Source organism: Grammomys surdaster, unplaced genomic scaffold (assembly GCF_004785775.1).
Source record: "Grammomys surdaster isolate TR1022 unplaced genomic scaffold, NIH_TR_1.0 126076, whole genome shotgun sequence".
NCBI lineage: Eukaryota > Metazoa > Chordata > Mammalia > Rodentia > Muridae > Grammomys > Grammomys surdaster.
Genome location: NW_021620885.1, coordinates 1,273,220 through 1,294,754, shown reverse-complemented (window position 1 = coordinate 1,294,754; position 21,535 = coordinate 1,273,220). Strand labels below are relative to the sequence as shown.

Below are 21,535 nucleotides of genomic sequence, written 5' to 3'. Positions count from 1 at the left end.
TGTTTTTTCTTGTAAATTTTTATGATAAAATGGAATACATGATAATTAGTATAAAGATTTATCCGGTGGATTAATGAGTTTTGAGTGTTAATTATTTTTTAATGGCAAGGAGTTTTGAATATATTCAGTATATTGATGAGATATACTCAAGGCATAGTGGTTATGACTAGGAATTTATTTTTACATTATGCTTTATGGCAAGATGAAGTAAAAAGTGTATAATAGTTATGAATTTCTGACTATTACTTCATGTAAAACAAATATATTGTCTGATGGTAATTTTCCACTCTCACTTGCGAAGCATGGATAGAAAGGTATAAGAAAGAAAGTCTGGTACTTTAACTGGTACCAGACTGGTGTAATGATTGTTCAATATGTCTGAGGCCTCAATTCGATTCTTAGCCCGTGTGCGCATGCATGCATGTGTGCGCGCGCACACACACACACACACACACACACACACACACACAAGTGAAAACATCATTTCAAAATCTTCATTGGAATATTTTGAGGTATTCTTCTAGTGTAAAGGTTCTCAACCTGTGGGTCTCAACCCCCACAGTAGTAGTACAACAAATCCAGTGTATATATAGGATAATTACACTGCAGTTTATAGCCATAGCAAAATTACAGTTATGAAGAACAATGAAATAATGTTACGGTTGGGGCCATCACAGCATGAGAAACTGTATTAAAAGGTAGCAATGTTACGAAGGCTGAGAACGAGCGCTACAATATATTACTGTTTTCAAAAGCAGGAATGTTCGCCATGGATGTGAGTGGGCATATATGATATGATGTATTTAACTCTGACCTGCTAATTTCCATAGCACAAGCTGGACAAGAAATTTGAAGTGGGAGTTAGTGTCTATCTTTTTCTTATTTTTACAATTTAGAGAACTCATGACTTTTTATATAAACACCTCTAATACCTCCTTTTTCCTGAGTATTGATACAATTTTAAGGTGCCATCAACCGTTTTTCTATAGCATGTTTGTGATGCAGGACCTTCTTAGGCCTTTTGGTTTATGTTGCCTTTGAAAACGTTGTTGAAGGAACCTGTTTTGAAGCATGATCTGATGATCATAAGCTCACATTCTTTTCCCAAAACCATTCTAATCTTTAAAGCGTATGAAAAAGCCAGACATTGTGGTTCATGGCAACACCCAAGAGGCCAATGCAGGAGGATTTGCAGGAGTTAGAAGCTCACCTAGGTTCATAGATGTGAATGCTTGATCCCCTGTTGGTGGAACTGTTTGAGAAGGCTTAGGAGGTGTGGCCTGCTGGACAAGGTGTGTCACTGTGCATTGAAGTTTCCAAAGCTAACACAGGCCCAGTCTCTTACTTCACCTGCTTTTTGTTTTTTTCACTGTGTTCCATACAGTGAAACTACCTTCCTTCCAACAGGCTAGTCTTTGGTGATTAAGAACTTAAATACTTTAGATAGGTACAATGTTGGTTTCATAGAAAATTTAATCATTGGTATTTTCTATATAAAGAATTTGCATTGAAATTGTATATTTGCTTTTTAAAAGTACATTTAAAAATCATCAGTGAGCCAGGTATGGTAGTGCATGTGTTTAATCCAGCACTAGTGTGGAGTGATGGGGTAGGCAGAGAAAGACAGGTGGTCTCTGTGTTCAAGGCCAGCCTGGTCCACAAAGTAAGACGTTGTCTCAAAAATAAAAACAACAGCAAAAGCATTGTAAATTAAAAGTTTGTTTCTGAAAATATATTAATGACTCTTTTATGCACTTAGGTCTGCTGAAATTCTTTACCAGTTGGCCTTGAAACAAGCTCAGAAATACAAGATAAATAAATTTCTTTCATCACCTCATTACACAACACTGACAGAAGCCAGAAGAAACTTAGGACTATTTCAGCATCATGATGCCATCACAGGAACCTCAAAAGACTGGGTGGTTGTGGACTATGGTACCAGGTAATGTAATTATAGAAACACAGGTTCAAGTAAAATATTTTTAATGTGTGTGTGTGTGTGTGTGTGTGTGGAGATGAAGCTGCTCGTGTATTACAGAGCACTCTCTCTCGCACTCTCTCTCTCTCTCTCTATATATATATATATATGTATATGTATATGTATATGTATATGTATATGTATATGTATATGTATATGTATATGTATATGTATATGATGTATATGTATATGACTATAGCCAGACATCACCAACTTTCAAGAACTGTGTGGAAGTGTCATCTTAGCCACAGCTTTCTTTTTTTTTTTTCCCATGAGCATTAAATAGTTTATTTAGGAAGGGAAGGAAATGGAATCATATCAGATTGTTGATTTAATAGAACATTCACCCTGGCTATGTCAGGTAGTGACCTTGAGTGGGGCAAGTTGTCTTCTGGACAAGAGTGTTCTGCTTTAGATACCAGTATATAAATTTCACTCAGAACTTCAGTTACCATCCTCGTTTCGTCCCAGTCCTGATCTCCAGTTGTTAAGCATTGTGTTAAAGCCAGTCCTGATTTCTCCTAAGTACAGTGTGGCAGTTGAGGTTATCATCTTCTTTATTAAGTACTTGACGTTTAATCAGTCATACATAACCTGGGCAAGCAATTGAGTGTCATTCCACTATACAGCAGCTTAATCCTGTCTTCTTTTCATACCCAGTTGTCCTTGGATGCTTGACATGTCTTAGAGGGACACTGATGGGAAAGCCAGATAAGGGGATAACCACCAGGGGCTGCAGTCAGTCAGGTGTGTAGGGAGGAAGGCTGTCGGAAGTGAGAACGACTTAGGTGTTAAGCGGAAGAACCTTCTTCAGGGAGGATCTCTCAGACTGCTAAGGAAGCAGGCACTAAGTTGTTTCTAAAACAGTTATTAAAGAGTGTTACTAAAGAATGAGATGCTGTGTATACACTGTGGCTTGAAAAGGCTGAGATCTTTGTCTCCAGTGCTGCCTAGTAACAGGAACTGTCCTGTCCTGGCTGAGATCTCTGTCCTTACTCGGTTTGATAGGCAGGCCTGAGGATCTACTCAGTAAAGGTTTCACGTTGGACACAGTTTTACCTGCTGTCTCACAATGCTTAGACTCTTGTCTCATCTAGATTTTCTTATGGTTTCATTGTTGTGTAGGAATATGGGATCCATTGGTAGAGAATTTCTATACCATGCATGTGGCCCTATAATTTAATCCTCTGCATTAAAGAATATGCATAAAAGATGCTATACTTTGTAATATTTTAAAATTATCAGACATATACTATGAACATTTAAAACTTTTATAACTACTCTTGTGAAAGGAGTGTAGAACATATCAAATCAATACTAAATAATTGTTTTACAATTCACATTACCATTGTGCTAAACACTGAAATTTTTAATTCTAATATTTTAACTAGTTATCAAGAAATGAAAAGGACATATTCTTAAAGCTTCACAATTGACTTCAGTCCTTCAAAAAAGTATATTTAAGATTTTATCTTGAATATCTTGTCAGTTTTTCTTCAGTGTATTTGGCACAGAGGTTGAACTGTCATTACTGGTGATGCTGTGACTGTTTCTCTCTCAGAAAGGAAAAACAGAGCCTGCTTGTCCTCCTAGGAAAGTCTTGTATACACAGCACAGTGGGGAACCACTCTCCTGCTCTGCCCACTTGCTCTATCCAGGCACCATAGCAAAGGTACCTGCCATAGGACATTGAATTATCCATCCACATTCTGTCTCGTGACCTTTGCAGGCAGCCAGTCACTAAGTACCCAGTGTGGTTTCTGATGCTTTTAGCTTAATACCAGGCCTGTGCAGAACTGCGTGTTAGAGGTGGCAGAAAGACATAGTAATTTTCAAATTGTACTTGACATTTGTAAATTTACTCTGCTAGTATTTCACACTTCAGCAGAAAAGTCGTAAACAATTATCAAGTCATTAGCACAGACACTTTTAAGAAGGAAATTTCAAAACGTGTTAGAGGATCAGAGACAAAGAGGCTGCTGGTCCTGTTGCTCTCTCCCACTCTGCTGTTGACTGCCGCTCATTCAGAGGTTGGCAGGCATGTCCCTTCCAACAGTTGTGTGAGTGAGGGATCGGAGGCTGCCAAGAGCAACTCCAAACAGCATTAATCCTGCCCTGTTTAATCTCATGTCATATTTTAAAGTCTATAGATCACCCAGTCAGTGTGTCAGCTCCACAGTGCTGGAGGGAAGCCAGGCCAATCCACTTTCTTCCTCTCTTTCCTGGGCTGAGTCTGAGAACTGCTCTCAACAGTAGCCTAAATGTTTGCCTATGTCTGTCTGTCTGTCTGTCTATCCCCACCCCCTCATTGAGATAGGGTTTCTCTGTGTAGCTCTGGCTGTCCTGAGACCTAGTCTGTAGATCAGGCTCCTTAACATGGAGAAAGAAAACGTTTCATGGCACATTTAAGGATTACTTTTAATTATGGCATGAAAAGGAATAATGAAGGCTGGGACCGGATGGTGAATGTATAGTGTAGATCAAGGGGCTGGTAGAGAAAGGACAGAGTCAGTGACAAAAAGATCTAAGTCTTCCAGGCATCCCCATGCTGTAGTTGCAGTAGTGGGGAGAAGCTAGATGAAGGGTGAGCAGGAGGGACCAATTGGACAAATGAACCTGTTGACTGATAGGCAGGGCACCAGCTGTTTAAACAGCAGGCGTGACCGTGAATGGAAAAGCTGAGGTTCTGAGTGCTTGCTCTCTGAACTCTGTTCTGCATTAATGTGATGGGTTCGTGTTAGGATGCCAGAGGCATTGCATTGTTAGTCTCACATTGTGAAGAGTTTTAAACACTTAAAAATCTGTTCTGCCCCATCTTTCCTGAACTTATTCACTGCGCTTCATTTGACTCTGTTTTGAACAGTAGAGGTTTGGCTATCCTGAGGAGCTGTTTGGGGAATGCTCCACTCTGGTTCATGCCTCCGCCCATTAGGACATTCTGCGTGCAGAGGATAGATGCAAACGTCAGTCAGGGCCTTTCCCTCATGTTAATTAGGGCTGTTTAATATGCTGTGATCCGTGTATGGCTTAAGCTGCTGTAGAACATGACTCCTATTCTACAGATTCAGCTGTCTGATAAAGATAGCTATGTGGATAATAGAAAGAGGCTTGAATTGAAGGAATTTTTCCCTTAACTACTTTCAGTTGTCTGGTATTTAGTCTGTCGAGAACACTTATTATTGTGAACAATCATGTATATGCTGAGAAATTTATCTGAATAATGGTCTGAACTAAAGCCTATAAGATTTTGCTATTAATGTTATAGATTTATTATGTAAATCTATTTAACTAATAATACTGATCCTGTACACTTAAGGTATTACATTCTACTAAAAATGGTTGTCTTTTTTTTTTTTTTCTGTTTTGTAATTTTTTTTCTAATTTGTTGAGAGATATTTGTTTGTTCTGAGACAGCTTCTCACTCTGTAGTTAAGGCATGAACTCAGTATCATTCTCTGGCTTGTATCAAATTTGTGGTGTTCTGCATGCTGAGATCATATCCAGGTCCAGCTTCTTTTATAGATTTTTTGCTACTATTGTTACAAAAATGCCAGCAACAATGTTTCAGCATATAGGTATCAGTTTGCTTCCTGTATTAGAGAAATGATGGTGAGTAAGAGAAGCACACTAGCTTATTCTGATCGATAACTGACATGGCTGACAATGTTTATTTGCAGATTTCTACACAAGTATTTGTTTAAGAATGCTTACTCCATAAAGCCTTGTACAAGCATGGGTTTGGAAAATTATAAAATTTACACCAAGCCTTTTCCCACTGGGGGTTGCTTCAGAGCTGGGAATCGGTGGATTCCTACCTCTGCTTTTGTTCCTCAGGGAGAAAATAAAATGAGTAGTTACTAATACCAGTGCTCAGGAAGAGCAGCAAGGGTGAAGCCTGCTCCATCATATCTGGAAAAACTTTTCTTTGTAATTGTCATGAACAAGAAGGTGACATGAAAACAATGTCACTAACTCTTAGGGAAGTCTCTTCATACAGGTTGGCTGTTCTTGCTAACACAGAGTTAATAGCATATTTTCTTTTGCTGTTCTGTTAACACTCATTTTTTTTCCTAGGGTGAAGACATAAATCATTGCTTTGTGCATATTGGAGCAGTCACTGTAGAATTTCTTATTTGTCATATTTGTAAAAACTGTAAGCACTTTCAGTAAGTTAGTTCAGGGGAAAACAAAGAGCTAGTTCATTATAGAATCTTTATGTGTTTAGCCTTGCAAGCATAAGATAGAGATGTTGGTAGCTTGTCCACTGTCTTATAAATAAAATATATGCAGATCTTTGAGTTATCAGACTAATAAGTTTTTTCTTTACAGACTCTTTCAATCATTAAATTCTTTGGAGAAGATAATTGAAGATTCTACATTTCTTCTCATTTTAAAGGACAAAAAGCTGTACCAGTCAGACCCTTCCAAAGCCTTCTTAGAGATGGTTAGTTGATCCCTTCTACAGTTGTAAAAACCATGTGATTCTTTGCTTCTTGGATTAAGTAAAAGAGATGAGAAGCTCCACTAAGAGAATATTAAAGTACAAGAATTGTTTTCTCCATTCATTAAGAATTTTTTATCACTTTACATAAGTTGCCTACATATTCAAACATCTCTTTTCTATAATTGTGTTTGCATTTGATTTCTCTCTGTAATTTATTCTGCCTAAATCTCAGTGTGAAAAATGACCCAGTGAATTTATTTCAAAACAGGTAAGATAGATGAGCTTTAGAACATTTCATTGTAAAGCTTCTGGGTACTCTGGTCAGTTACCCTGCTTGGCTTTAATTAGAAAGCTCTTGATATTTGAATTTTGTTAAGCTCCTGCTCTATTTTTGCTAAAACTCATTTTACTGGTCCATTTGGTAGCACAATAGGTCTACTGCGCTCTGTGGGCAGCGCTGACACATGGGCAGTGATGGAGCAGAGATTAAGGAATTAGGACAGTGGTTCTCAACCTTCCTGTTGCTGAGACCTTTTTAATACAGTTATTGTGTTGACCCCCTGGCCATAACATTAATTTTCATTGCTACTACAGAAGTCTAATTTTGCTACTCTTATGAATCATAATGTAAATATCTGCATTTTCCAATGATCTTAGGCCAAGTCTATAAAAGGGGCTGACCCAAAAGGGTCATGTCCCACAAGTTGCGAACCACTGAATTATGGGATTAGCTTCTATAAGAACTGGACTGTAGGAAATTTGACAGAGTTTTTCCAGGTCATTTTTATTTATCTGTAACATAAGGAGGTAATACCTGCCTTGGCTTGTGCTGTTGTGAGCAGAAGAGTTCACATAAGAGGAAGTGCACGGAAAGGGACGTGCCGTTCCTCATCCGGGAAGAGCCATCTAGGAGGACGCTGATTAGCACCCTCTCCACGTCCTCTTGACATCTTGTATATTTGAAACTGTAACTTAGTTATCATTAGTATCTTTTATGAGTGTTGAGATTTTGAATTTTATATGCAATTTGAAATTACACATTTGGAATTAGAGATGCAGCTTCACTATTTTCTTAGCTTGTAATCAAGTCATGATTACAAATTTTCATTTTAAAGTGAAAAAACACAAGGAGAGGATGTATATTTCCTAAGGGTGTGAGATACAGGATGCAAAGATTTCTGGAGGATGTTCTCTAGCATGCAGATTTATTTGGTTACAGAATGGAGCAACTCATTGTCCAATTGTGGACTCTAGCCCACTAATGCATGATGTGCTTGAGTCTGATGTTCTCTTTCTGTTTCTCTCTTTCTCTCTGTCTTTCTGTGTCTCTGTCTGTCTGTGTCTCTCTCTGTCTGTGTCTCTCTCTGTCTGTCTATCTGACAGACACACACACACACAATTAGGATTATTTGCTTTGAGTCTTAGCATGCTCCATGTACTTTAAAAGAGAATTTTTGTCCTCTGGTGTGCTCTCTTCAAAAATTTCTGCAAGGTAGCATTGGCTAGCTAATTTTGATGATTAATTTTAAAAATTAAAATTTAAAAACACTATGATTTTTCTTTTAACAGGATATGAAGCAAAGTTCACAAGATTCTCTGCCCCAAAAAAATATAATACAACTGAGTGCACAGGAGCCGAGGTAAATATGTGATTCCTTACCACTTCCCCAGCCATTTTGTCTTTGTGCTTCTGAACTCTATTCAGCACGTACATAAAGGAAGTTTTTCATTAAATCAATTATTAATCAATTAAATTTTTTTCTGAAGAAATAGGCTTCCTTTCATGACTGTCATACCCAGTGCTCAGAACTTAGTTGGCAGAGTGATTGCTGCATTTATGGCTGTAATATCTTTATAAATGGAAGTCACGAGGTGGGAAGTGTGTAGCTTGTGACCTAAGTATGTCCTTGTCTTTCTGATGATGTCAGACCTCTGCAGTAACCTTTCATGAAGTTACTTGGTTTTCCTTAATCCCAGTGCAAATTATTTTAAAGAAGGAATTTAATTATTGACAGACCAGAGTCTCTTCTCGATGTTTTCGTAGTACGACTGCTGTGTTGCCGATCAGGCCGCAGCTCTGTTGGTGGACAGGGAAGGTAGCAGTCAAGTTGTTTATTAAACAGAAGCCAGGATTACAGGTGGCTGCCTCCGACTTCTAAAGAAGCGTAGCTGTTTGCATTGGCACCCTCCCAGGCTCCTGTGTTTAGTGAGTGAGTGTACACAGGTACTGCCCATGAACCTAGGCAAGCAGCATCTCTTTATAATATAACCTCGTTTTAATATTTATTGAGAGATTTATTATTAACTCTTATAAACTGAAGGTAAAAACAATTTTAAAGGCAATTTATGACTTTTAACTGAGTATTATTTATTAAAATCTTGAAAAATAAATACAGTAACATTGAAGACAGTTCATGGTGCTAGTGAGGTTGAGGCTGTGATGGAACATTCACCAAGTCCATGGCGTCCACCTGCTTCGTAAGTAGAGCCTTGCCCAGCTCCTACCTAAGAATAAGAAATGGGGGTTCTTTAGCTACAGGGATGCTTAGAAACTCCTTTGAGGTCCTTAAATATTTTACTGGACAATGGCATGAGAAGAAACATCAATTATGAAATGTTTCATTTTAAAAGAAATAATTCTTGAATGCATCTGAGGCTAGAAGTCTGCTTCTTAATTATCATATAATAGCAAGCCCTTTGGCTTCAGGAATAATCATAGTGACCTTTTTCCTATTTTCTGTTTGACCTGGGGGAATCTTTGGTTTTGTTGGCCCTAAGGATCCTAAGTACTTCCACAGGTGATTGTGACAGGGTCCTGCAACCTCTCTGGTTGCATGTTGTGGAGGGTTGAGGAAGACTAGTGTCTCAGAGGAACAGAGGGAGAAACATAGATGTACAGCTTTCTCAGTGAAGGAGATGGGGTTTCGCTCACATATTAGCACAGATGGAATTTTTAAAGTTCTGGTAAAAGATGCCCTTGCTACCTCAGCTCCTATTTAGGCGATGTTTTCCTCCACGGTTTCTCTTCATAGAAGAGAAGCCACGGCCATAGGTCACTGTGGCCATGTCTGTAAGTCCATTGTTGGGCTCTATTTCTGTCTCTGTTTTGTATGTGAGAACCTTATGACCACACCTATGTTTTTTTGTGATTGTTGTTGTTTTAACATTTGGTTTTTACTTGGCATCCACAAATTACCTTATTTGTGAATATACTAGTAAAGAATGTCAGTGGCCTTTAGAGTAGGAGTTGACAGTTTTATTTCGCTGGCCTTGTGAGTTAAATAGTCGTTCAGAGTCTTTAAATGTATTAAAAGTATTAGAATTAGGGTACTGAGAGTTTTTGTATTCTTTGTAAATCTTCTAGAATGTTCTTAGAGGTACCACATTATTAATGTAAATAAACCAAACATTTACAATGGGGAAGATGACACCCAGAGGGTGAAAAATATTATTCTTAGTATATAAAATTTAGTATACACACACACACACACATTAATTTGGTACAGGTAAACTGTTACATGTAATATTAATATTATATGGGCCATTAGGAAATGAATTCTAAAAAGAGTCCTTAGAGAGTTAATGCAAAAACAGTAGGAAGAGTTTTATGAATTTAAATAATGCATGCAAATGAATTTGATCATGTTGTTGATGTTGTTAATTGAGACTGTGACCAAACATAATTTACTACAGTGACATCAGTAACCTGCTGTGCGTGTTTAATTCTCAAGGCTTTGTGAGCTATTTAGTGTTAGAATCCATAGATTTTGTTATTGACAGCAAGTACATAAGAATTACAATGTAGGAACCTTGAATAAATTGTCCCAAGGAATGCTTGAGTTCAGAAAGATTTTTTCTTTCTGTTTCTCCTACACTGTATTTTCTAAGAAACCGATTCAAAAGACCCCAACAGAAAGTTTAATGTCTCCAGCAATACTTGTTCAGGGTGTGTATAAGTCAGGTGACTTGAACTGAGTTTTATCTACTCAGGAAAAACAAGAACTAACCTCCTCATCATACAGGCCAGAACTATGACTATTTGTAAAGGAGGCTTTTCTATAAGTTGAATTTTCTGAAACATTACTATCAGAGTCATGTAGTAAAAACTTCTTAAACCCAAGAATGGAAAATTTTCAAGTAATTGCTTTTTTTTACTTCATTTTTAATGTTGCAACAGAAAACTAGACTGACTGAACTTTAATGACCATAAATTTAAATGGTTCAAGCTCTGGAGGCTGAAAAGTCCAAGGCAGAGTTGCTGCATCTTAGGATGCCCTTGTGCTGAGTCATCCAGTCTTGCTGAGTCAGTCATCCAGTTTTGCTGAGTCACTCATCCCATGGTGGATTAGCAAGTGGATGTGGTGGCAAATGCATCATTTTATCAGAAACCTCTTTCTAATAATGAACCCATTCCTCTGGTACTTGGGAGTTCATTCGTGAGGGCGAAGCCCTCCTCATTGCCCAACCAGACCTTTAGGACCTCACCATTCTCCTCCCATTACTGTGGTCCTTAGCTGCCTTTATGCTCTGCCTGAGTGGCTGTAGTCTTCCAGCTCTTTTGTCTTCAGTCTCTTATAGTCATAATTTATTACCTGCAGGTACTAGTGTCATCTACTCAAAAACTGAGCTCTCAAAACGTTCTCTAGGAAATTTTATTACCTGTAGTACGACAAATAGTCATGATTTAGCAATCTGTTTCCTTAAAAAACAACAAGAAAACAAAAGCCATCTCAATTGTGTCATGTTGAATACAACTTATTATACCTCTCAGGGTTCTGGAGAACAGCTGGCCAGTTTCCACTTAGGTTGGAGACTGGAACCAAGCTTGGCAGGCCTGAATGTCTTGGCAGACTTGCTCACATGGCTGGAAATTGGAACTGCCTGTGTCTGAGGCTTTCGTTGGGGGCAGTCATTTGCCAGTGTTTACACATGTCCTCTCCAGAGTGGCTAGTTCCAAGAGGGAGTGCCTGAAGGAGTCTTAAGCCTAATCCAAACAAAGCAAGTAAGATTAAAGTTTTACAAAATATCATTGAGTTTGTGTTGTGTTGTTCAACAACTCCTGGGCATAGGCCTGCCCTGAGGTGTAGCAATGTACACACCAAGACTCCACAGGAGAAGACTAATTTTTCCTTTTCAAATGTTGTTAATTGCAGATAGCTTCTTGGATAGGGGTACAGGTTTCATCAACATCTTCTCCCTCCATGCCAGAACCTATTTGGCTTGAGTCTGGTGCAGGGCATGTGCACTTTGCCAGACTTTGTGAGTTCATGTGTGCGTCAGTCCTGTTGTAGGTGGAAGGCCCCTTTTCTTGATGTCTTCCAGCTCGTCTGCCTTTTACAATCATTTTACCTCCACTTCCCACATAGATCCCTAAGCCCCAAGGGAAGAGGATTGATGAAAACAACCCATTCAGGACTGAGAGCTTGAAAGCCTTTCACTCTCCACACTTTGTTCATGTATTGGCAAGGATGAGGAGTTAGAGAAAACCCTCATCTGATGTTGGTGGGAATGCAGTCATGATTGCCATTGACTGCCACTGGAAGCCATCTGATGGTGCCTGAGGGAGACCCAGGCATTTGCACACTTAGGAATCCCGTTAAAACCTCTGAACTGGAAGTGATAAATTATACAGCAGGGACTTGTAGGGTAAATATAAAAGAAAAAAATATATAAATCAAAAATAAAAAACAGTCAGATAAAATTAAAAAAAAAATAAAGAGCCCTGACATGACATAGAACCTCCCAGGATGCTGCCATTGAGTCAACTTTCTGTTGGCCATTGCAGCTGGGGTTGTAGCCTTCTCTTAAGAGTAGTTTGTTTCTTTGCCATGTTCAGTAAGTTGTATAGGCATTATTTTCTGGAGCCTTGTTAGCAAGTTTGTTGAGAACAACCTCTAGTGTTGGCAACAGCCTGGTTGTTTGGGGACTCCCCATTGGACCCTTTTGGACAACCAGTCAATTAGATGTAACCTAATTCTGCTAAGGAAGCTTTACTGGGTGACGAGAGATGGCAAGCTGTGGCTCTGGTTTCCCCATTATTTTGCAATTTCATTTAAATTGCCTTCATAGATATATTTCATGTGTATATTTCAGGAAGCTTCTATTGTGTTAGGTTTCTGTACTACTCTTCAAATGGCTCTTAATTTTAGTTGTCTCTCCACAATTTTTTTCCTCATCTTCCTCTTCCCTTGCTGTCTCCTCTTGATCACCCCATCTACCCATAACCATCTGTTTTATTTCTCTTTTCTAGGGAGATCTATCTATCCCCTCACCCCATCCTCTATTCCTAACTTCTGTGATTTTATGGATGGTGGCTTCGTTGTCATTGATTTAACAGCTAATATTCACATATAAACATATCTATGCATTATATTTGTGTTTGGGGGCTTGGGTTACTTCATTCAAGCTGATTTTTTTCTAGTTCCATCCATTTACCTGAAATTTTTCATTTCATTTTTTTAACAGCTGAGTAATACTCCATTCTGTAAATGTACCACATTTTCTTTTTCCTTTCTTGTGTTGAGGGATATCTAAGTTGTTTTCAATTTCTGTCTATTGTGAATAGAGCATCAGTGAACATGGTTGAACAAGTGTTTCTGTGTTAGGATGACACATCCTTTGGGTACATGTCCAAGAATAGTATAGCTGGATTTTGAGGTAAATCAATTCTTAGCTTTCATAGGAAGCTCCTTACTGATTTCCATAGTGCTTGGACAAGTCTGCATTCCCACCAATATCAGAGAGTGTTTTCTCTAACTCCACATCCTCACCAGCATGAGCTGTCACTTGTGTTTTTGACCTTGGCCATTCTGACAGGTGTACGATGAAATTTCAGAGTCAGTTTGATTTGCATTTCCCTAGTGGCTAAGGATCATGACCATTTCTTTTAGTGTTTCTAAGACATTCAACTTTCCTCTTTTGAAAATTCTGTCAGTGTTCATGAAAACAAAAAAAGATCTTGGGAGCACTGGCAGTGACCTCATCCCCACAGTCTGTGCTGCACAGATTGGTGGAACTTGACAGAAAATCTGCTCACCCATCAGTTAGAAGTGAATACAAAGTGTGAGTCGCTAGATACAAGTATGAGATTAAACCCCTTCCTGTTTTTAAACTCTTACCTCAATGGCTTTCAAATTTTGGTACCTTATTCTTAGAAGAGTAGACAGTGTTTTTGTACAAGAGGGTACTGCTTTCTTGAGGCAGTTAGGAAGTAGATACACCCCCTCTTCCCTTCCTAAAGCCTTTATTGAGCAGTCCACTTCATGATACTTTCCAGTCCTTGTCTGGGTCCACAGTACTTGGAAGCTCAGTGTATTTCTTTCCATCGAGCCTTTGAGTGGTATGATTATCATGAGTCAGCCACTTATTTCCAAACCGTATTTCATTGTTATTTTTCTTTCATGACTTGATTAATTTTTATGAAACTAATAAATTATAGAAAAGAGCTTCTTTTATATTAAGTTATCTGTTTTGGAAAGAGTCCATGAAATGGAATCACTGAGGAACATTGGCAAAATGGCTGTATAAGATACGGGAAAAATCCTACAAAGATAGACCCAATCTATCATCCGATTGCTCAGTATCAAAGTTCTTAGTGCACTATAGGACACTCAAGCTTAACACCACAGATGATTTATGTGTATTTGGCTATGTAGAAACTAATACATAAAACTTCAATTAGTTGTCTCATTATCAAAGCAAAGGCTTTGTTCTAACATCAGTAGTTTAGAATATGATGCACATTCATGTGTTTTTTGCTAAAGTAAAATGCTGAGAATAATTCTCTAAGGATTTGCTGCTTACACTTACAGGTTGGCTTTACCCCCTTGATTTGACAGATCTGGTGCCAGCTTTGGTCACATTGATCACAATGCTTTCACTGAGTGTATTTTGTAATGAATTGGAAAACTGAATCTGTGAGAAGTAAATGATGGTAGATCAATGATCAAGGGAAGTGTTTGCTCTAGGAAATTGCTGTTGTTGGCAGCATAGGCCAGATGTAATCCTTGGTGCTGAAGAGAGAACCTCTCCATTTGTTCAGAGCCCCTGTACTGAGGTGGAAGACTGAATACCAGTCAGGCATGGACATCTTGGATGCTAGCCTTCTGGCAACTTGCTGTCAGGCTGGATCTGCCTGTAAACTTGCTGATACTTCTTTCTGTCTTCTTTATATTCTTCATGGGGCTAACTAGATGATATAGTTCTTCCTCCCCCTTTCTTCCTCCCTCCCTCTCCCCCGCTCTCTCTTCCTCTTTCCCTCTCTTTTTCCTTTCCTCCCCTCCTTTCCCCTCTCCCTCCTTCTCTGTTCCTTCCTTTCTTCCTTCCTTCCAGGTCCTGCTGTACGTTTCCCTTGCTAACATATTAGCTCCATGGGGACAGAAAGTAGTTTGACCTGGCAGTAAATTCCCTTGCAGATGCCTGATATATTGTAGGTTGTTCATAAATACTTGTCAGATTAATTCTGGCTAGAAGAAGGACTTCAACTAATATTAAAACAGAAAAGACTAAGGGAGTCTGAGCAGTACAGATTCTGGGTGGGAGGAGCCTGAGCAGGTATAGATTCTGAGTGGGTAGAAGTCTACTGCCTTGAGGATAAGTGAATAGGAAAAAAACAAAACAACAACAACAAAAAACTGTAGGAAACTCAGAAGACAATTATGCAATGAACAGAACTAGAAAAATAAGAAAACATGAAACAATTTACCTCTTAAAAGATTTATTTCTGAGCACATTAAAGAGAGGAAGTAGCTACTTAGACTTCTTAAAACCTGAGCATTGACCTCTAAGATATACACACTGAAATACAAAGCTAAAAGACAAAGGCTGACTGGAGATGTAGCTCAGTAACAGAGTGATTGCCTAATGTGTTCAAGTCCTAGGCTCAGTCCAAAAGACTACACGGAATTAACAAAGAAAGAAATTAAAAGCTAGAAAATAAAAATAGAATCAACAAGAAAAACTTTAAAAAGTGTATCTAAATGATCAGGCAGTATCAAAAAGTGGGGAGTGGGAAAGTGAGGGCTGTCGGGTGGATAGTGAGCAGATGTTCTGGGGGTTCTAGACTGCAGGCGACTGGACAGAACATTGAGAGATGCTGCTCTTGATGCACAGAGCAGGAAGAGAAGAGGCTTGGCATGGAAGGCAGGATTCCAAGCCAAAGTCATGATCTCCTATTGGGAGAAAGAGCACAACAGGCAGTGATCACAGACAGGAGACTGATGGACAGACAGCTCTCTGAAGCTAGAAAGTTGGATGACAGGTCTCAGAGAGGTGAGAAAAAAAATCTCTTTTCTAATAAAGTAAAACAAGAAACTTTACAAAGGAGAACAGAGAAGAAATCCAGAGTCCATTAGCGAGGGAGTGGCATGGTTTAGAGAGCTCTCCCCTCCTTAGAGAAAGCAGTTATTAAGGCTACAGCATAATAGAGACTCAGAAAATCCAGTTGGCTATAAGAACAAGACATTTAAAGATGGGAGAAGGAGTAGGGGGAGAAAGGCATGAAAATTTGCATGTGGCAGATGGAGAAGATGATAAGAAAACCTTCTCTCCGTGGTACTCATTGGGAGTAGTTGAGATGCCATTTTGAAATGAGCCAGCTGAGCAAGCATTTTGGCTGCCCAGACCTGCCGTGAGCTACACTTTTTTTTTTTTTTTTTTTTAAATTAGAATCTGGCCAGACCCAGAACCTTTTATGGATAAAGGTATACATAACAAGTGGAACTCCTGAACACCCAGTGGTGGACCCAGCATTTAAAACTGGACTGTAGAGGGCCAACTACAGTTGTGACAGCATTTGTGACCTGATGTCACAAGGGCTGCCTGGAGGCATGTCATGTGTGTGAGAGACAGGGAAAGAGGCATAGTCAAGACTGGAAGCACAAACAGGCAAGAAGTAATCCTTAGGTTCTATCCCCATCAGTTCTTCCCCACCACATGTGTTCTACCTCTGTATAATACCCAGTTGTATTAACCAGGACTGCTCTGTCCTGCTTTGCTCTTGTATTTTCATAGAAGTTTACCTTTTAGTAATGGTTATTCATGAGATAGTCTTCTATTCTCAGAGTAGTACTGTGGATTGAACCTGGCACTACAAACACCAGCTCAGCAGAGAAAAATAACAATAACTTAGTCTCTGTTGAACGTTGAAAACACTTTCACTGAAAGAATGGAGTGATTTAAAAAAAAAGATACAACAGATGACCTAACTTACCAGAGAGATACAGGTTACAACACAAAAATAAAAGAAACATCTCAAGCCAAGTTAGAGGAGTGCTTCAAAAACTTAATTCTGGACCAGTGAAGATGCCTCAGAGGGTAAACACACCCATTATACAAGCCTGGCATCTTGATTTCTGGTCTCTGTAAGCCATGTGAAAAGCTGGATGTAGTCTTGTGCATATGTAACCCATGTTTCTTTGGTGAGATGAGAAGCAAATGAAGGAACATTCCCTAAAGCTTGTTGATACCCAGGCTATGATACATATGAGGCCATAGCGTAGGAGAGACCCATCCTCAAAACAAGGTAGAAGGTAAGGACCAACTCTTGAATGTTTTCCTCAGACCTTCACACATGTGTCCTGATATATTCCACACTCACATCTGCATAGAGAATGCTCACACATGCACACACATACACTACACATGCATACACACAATAAATTTATACTCCTACAGTACTGGCTTTGTTGAGAGCAAATTAGATATAATCTTATACAAATAATTCAAAAGTATGATTATAAGTATGTTGGAATAAATTTAAAAAGACAGAAATAAGCTCAATGAATTTCAACAGAATACAAACAGCTGAGTGAAAGAAATGAAGAAATCAGTACAAAATATGAAACTGAAATTCAATAAAGAGATGGAAATAGTGTGGGAAAACCAACAGAAATACTGAAAATGAAAAAATAAAACCTCAGCATAAAACCTTTAACAGAATAAGCAAGGGAAAAACAAAATCAGAGCTTGAAGACAAGGCTGATGAATCAGAGCATTCAGGCAATGACAGATAAATGTATAAAGTATGAACAGAACATATGAGATCTGTCGGGTGGTTTTGAAAAGACAAATCTGTGAATTATGGTCCTAGGAGGAAGTAAGAATATGTTAAAACTATAAAAAAAAAACAAAACTAAACTCATAGCAGAAACTTTGTCAAATCTATTTCAAGACATATCCATCTAGCTACAGGGGCATCTAGAATACTAGACAAACAGTAGTGTAAAGGTATCTTTCCACTCCATATTAGAATTAAAACATTAAATACACACAACAAAGAGTGTATTGAAGGTTTTAAGACGTCAACTTAAAGTTTTTAAGACATCAACTTAAACATTTTAAAGTTTTTCAACAGAAACTTTAAAAAAACAGTGAGGACTTGGAATGATGTGTTTCCAGCTCTGAAAGAACAGTAACTCCCAACCCAAGCTACTATACCCAGCAAAACTATCTGTCATGATGGAAAGAGAAACAGAAATTCCACAGTAAGGACAGACTGAAGAAATTCATGACTATTAAGTCATCTCTGCAAAGATACTTGAATTTTTCATGCTGAAGAGAAAGATAATCGCTTTCATGAGGCGACAGGAAAGATGAAACTATGCTAGAAGGCTAATTAAGCAAATGAGGAGTAAGAAAACAGCAAACCCAAATCAATAAACAGTAATCAATCCACACTTTCGAATAACTCTGAATATTAGTGGTCTTAGTTTTCCAGCAGAAGTTACAGATCAATAGATTGAATTTAAACAAACAGACAAATAAACAAACAAACAAGAATTGAGCAAGTTTACTTACTGTGCTATAGGTCTGCTGGCAGCTTCAGGTCATCTTACCGAAGCATGTACAGTTCCTTCAACAATGGTTTTGCCTCAGGAAGTTGACAGACTGACACTGTTGGTAGAGCAATGTGTCCTACATAATTGCTTTCATTGATGTCACAGCTCACTGTTCATTTCTCTGTTGGGAAAAGTTTGAGTCTTGCACACACACACACACACACACACACACACTCATGTGCACTCAGATGCACACAAACAGCCATTGCGTGACTGGTGTATGGTTCAATAGTACATGCGTCTGAACATGTTGAAACAGTACTACTTTTTCCCATTTCAACATGTTCTGTGGTTCCATGCTCTTGGAAGTTCAGAGTAACCATTTTTATGAATGGTTCCTTTCATTCAAATGTTTATTGATTTCTACCATTTCTGCTACTATCTGGGTGGCTGAAACATATTGTTGAGTGAGCAAGATAAAATCCTATGTATGAACATAGTAGAATAAGTCTTAACACTTAATTAGCAATCATAATTATATTCTAATGTCTGAGTTCGAAACGTATATTTTTTATTGAGCTAAGCATAAACTGTAGAGTATTTGGTATGACTTGTGTCTACACTTTCTAGACCTGCTTTCCAATCTACCCTGGCCTAGCTGCTGTAGGCTCTTAGTAACTTCATTTTCAGAGATGCTCTATTGTTACTGTTGGGTTTCAGACCCAGGATGAGTGGTTGGGGTGCCTATTTAATATATCAAAGTGGACCTGGCCTCCAGGTTCTCCCTGCATCTCTCAGCCCCTATCTGTTACAGGGTATGGCTGGCATACTCAGCCCTTTATCCTGAATTTTCCAGCCCAGGGGCTGTACTTCGCCACCCCCACAGGCTCTTCTGTATATAATACAAGCATTTTGAACACTGACACTCTCCCATCCTCTCTACCCCTCTGCATTTCTTTCTTCCTGTGTGTGCCACACACACCCATTATCCCTGTCTGCAAGGCAAATTCCCTGACCTCCTCCTGTGAGATCAGCAAATTCACCTAAGAGCTAACCCAGTAAGCATGCCTTTTAATTTGGCTTGAATTAGCTTATTTTGTCGCAGAGAAGCCTTTCAGTTTCCTCCAAGTCCTTGCTGCTCAGAAACAAAACTAGACCACCACCTCCAAAAGCCCTTGCCCCTAGCTTGGCCACACTGGCCACAAGCCTTTTAGGACTCAGCTTAGTGGTCAACTTCATGTGGAAGCTTTCTTTGACATCCCTCCTACAGGGAACACCACAGTTCTGATGCGCCTCTGAAGGGACTTTGTGTAAGCCTTGACAAGTAAGCTGTTTCATTATTGTCACCTGGCACCCAGCAGTCAACAAGGGAATCGGTCCTGCATGAATTGCACTGGAGTCAGTCAGTTCAGCCAAAAATCCAGTGTGGAGGTGAACTGGCTAGAAGTGGACAGGGTTTGCCCCTCAGTGCTGTGTGGTGACAGGGAAGCAAAAAACTTGAAAGGTGAAGGGTATTCATCAGTGAGAATGGACTGATCAAAATCTAGCATTTGCAGAACATTACAGAAACTTAAAAAATTTAAATTATCGTAATAACATGTTATAATAAAAAGAACAATATAAAAGTAGTAAATTCTGAGGTGTTAGCTTAAGATTTAATTAACTTTTTTTTTCTTTAAAATTTAGAGAAGAAAAACATGATGTTTTTGAGTTAAAGGAACTGTGAACAGTGAAGTACGTAAGGTCTACTTAGGAAATAGAGAATGTTCACTAAGTTAATGGTTAAAACTTGGAAGTGGGAATGGTAAAATATTAGAAAAAAAGTTATATGTGTTATTTGACTATGCAAAACTTATCTGAACTAAACCGTCTTCCTCTTGGAGGATTTACCCAAAGAACAAATCTAGATTTGAATTCCAGGCTTCATGCTCCCAGAGTTTTGTGTCTTCTGACTTTATCGTGAATCTGTGCCATCCTGAAGGTTGTCTTGTGAATCTGTCTGTCCATGTGTCTCTGTCTGGCCTGTCTGTGTGTTTGTATGGTATTTCTCTCTCTGTGAGTACTGTATTTGAATGTATGTCTGTTTTGGTGTGTCTATACACAGACTTCACTCTGTTGAACAGCACAGAAAGCATTGCATTGGGAAGGAACAGGACACTTTACAGAAATCTCTAACAGTTTTACAAGACACTAAGTGACAGACTGTCAATGATCTCAACTAATCCAGACATTGTTTATCAACCAGTATCTGCTGCATTTATGGTAGATTTTAGGAAGTAGCTTTCAACTTCTGTATTTGCTACTTTCAGTGAATTACAAACACACACACACACACTCTGAGTCTGGGTCATTCGTTTAAGTTGAAAAATGTTGATTATGTGGGAAATCTAAAGCAAGTAGGATTGATGGTTACATTGTTTTCCTCTATTAAAAATTATTTTGCTTCATTTTATTTGTCTCTTTATCCTGTATGTATGAGTATTTTTCCCACATGTATGTCTGCACACTACCTGCTTACAGTACTTGTGACAGATCCCCTGGGGCCAGAGTTAAAGAAGGCTATGAGCTGCTGTGTGGGGTGCTGGGAATCAAACCATGGTCCTCTGGAATAGCAGTTTCCACTCTTGACAGTGACGCATCCCTCCAGTTACATTGTCTTCTTCAAAGCAGATTTAACAAACAATCTAAGAACACAATAGCATCAGTTTTACGTCTTAAATGACCTCAAGGTATATTATTAACTCTAGCTCTGAGGTCCAGAGGTCCAGCAGAAGCTCCAGTCTCAGAATGTAAGAGACATTTTCACAATGACATTTAAAAAATTACAGTCATTTTGGAGTCAGTGTTATCTTCTTAGATAATGATTTTGGTGCTTGTTGGTTTCCCTTTGTGACCTGGTATTTCTTCTTGTAAGTGCAGTGCTTTATTTTGTGCTATGTTCAGGCACTAACAGAAACTTGCAGTGTTGTCACAGAAAGTTGGTTTGTCCTGTGAAGGAGATTCACTGCAGGCAGTTGAGGTCTCATGGATGCTCCCTGGTGTCCTCCATAGTCCAGACTCCCTTTATCTTTTTGCTCTGCCCCTTTCAACACACCTCTTACTCTTGTGGGTCCCCAGTGGCTCAGGCTTCTCTCTCAATTGGGTGTGTGGCCCATTGTAGAAAGTGCTGAAGGCTTTTCATCAATGGGAACATAACAATTGCTCACCATCTCCACCAACTAGAAAAATGGTGACTTACTAGCTAGAAGAATGCTGTGTCATCCCTCCTGGATGGGGAAGTCAGTAGATGTGTGTGTGTGTGTGTGTGTGTGTGTGTGTGTGTGTGTGTGTGTGTGT

General features: G+C 38.9%; 1 protein-coding gene across 2 annotated transcripts in view; it reads left to right on the top strand.

Annotated features, from left to right (window-relative positions):
- The window catches only part of Man2a1 (mannosidase alpha class 2A member 1), a 170,032-nt gene that overhangs the window by 80,330 nt on the left and 68,167 nt on the right, over positions 1-21,535 (top strand). For both annotated transcript variants that reach the window (XM_028755697.1, XM_028755698.1), the window contains exons 10-12: positions 1,760-1,942; positions 6,308-6,422; positions 7,992-8,062. In XM_028755697.1, coding sequence (XP_028611530.1) covers positions 1,760-1,942; positions 6,308-6,422; positions 7,992-8,062 — 369 coding nt within the window. The remainder of the gene's footprint in view (positions 1-1,759; positions 1,943-6,307; positions 6,423-7,991; positions 8,063-21,535) is intronic.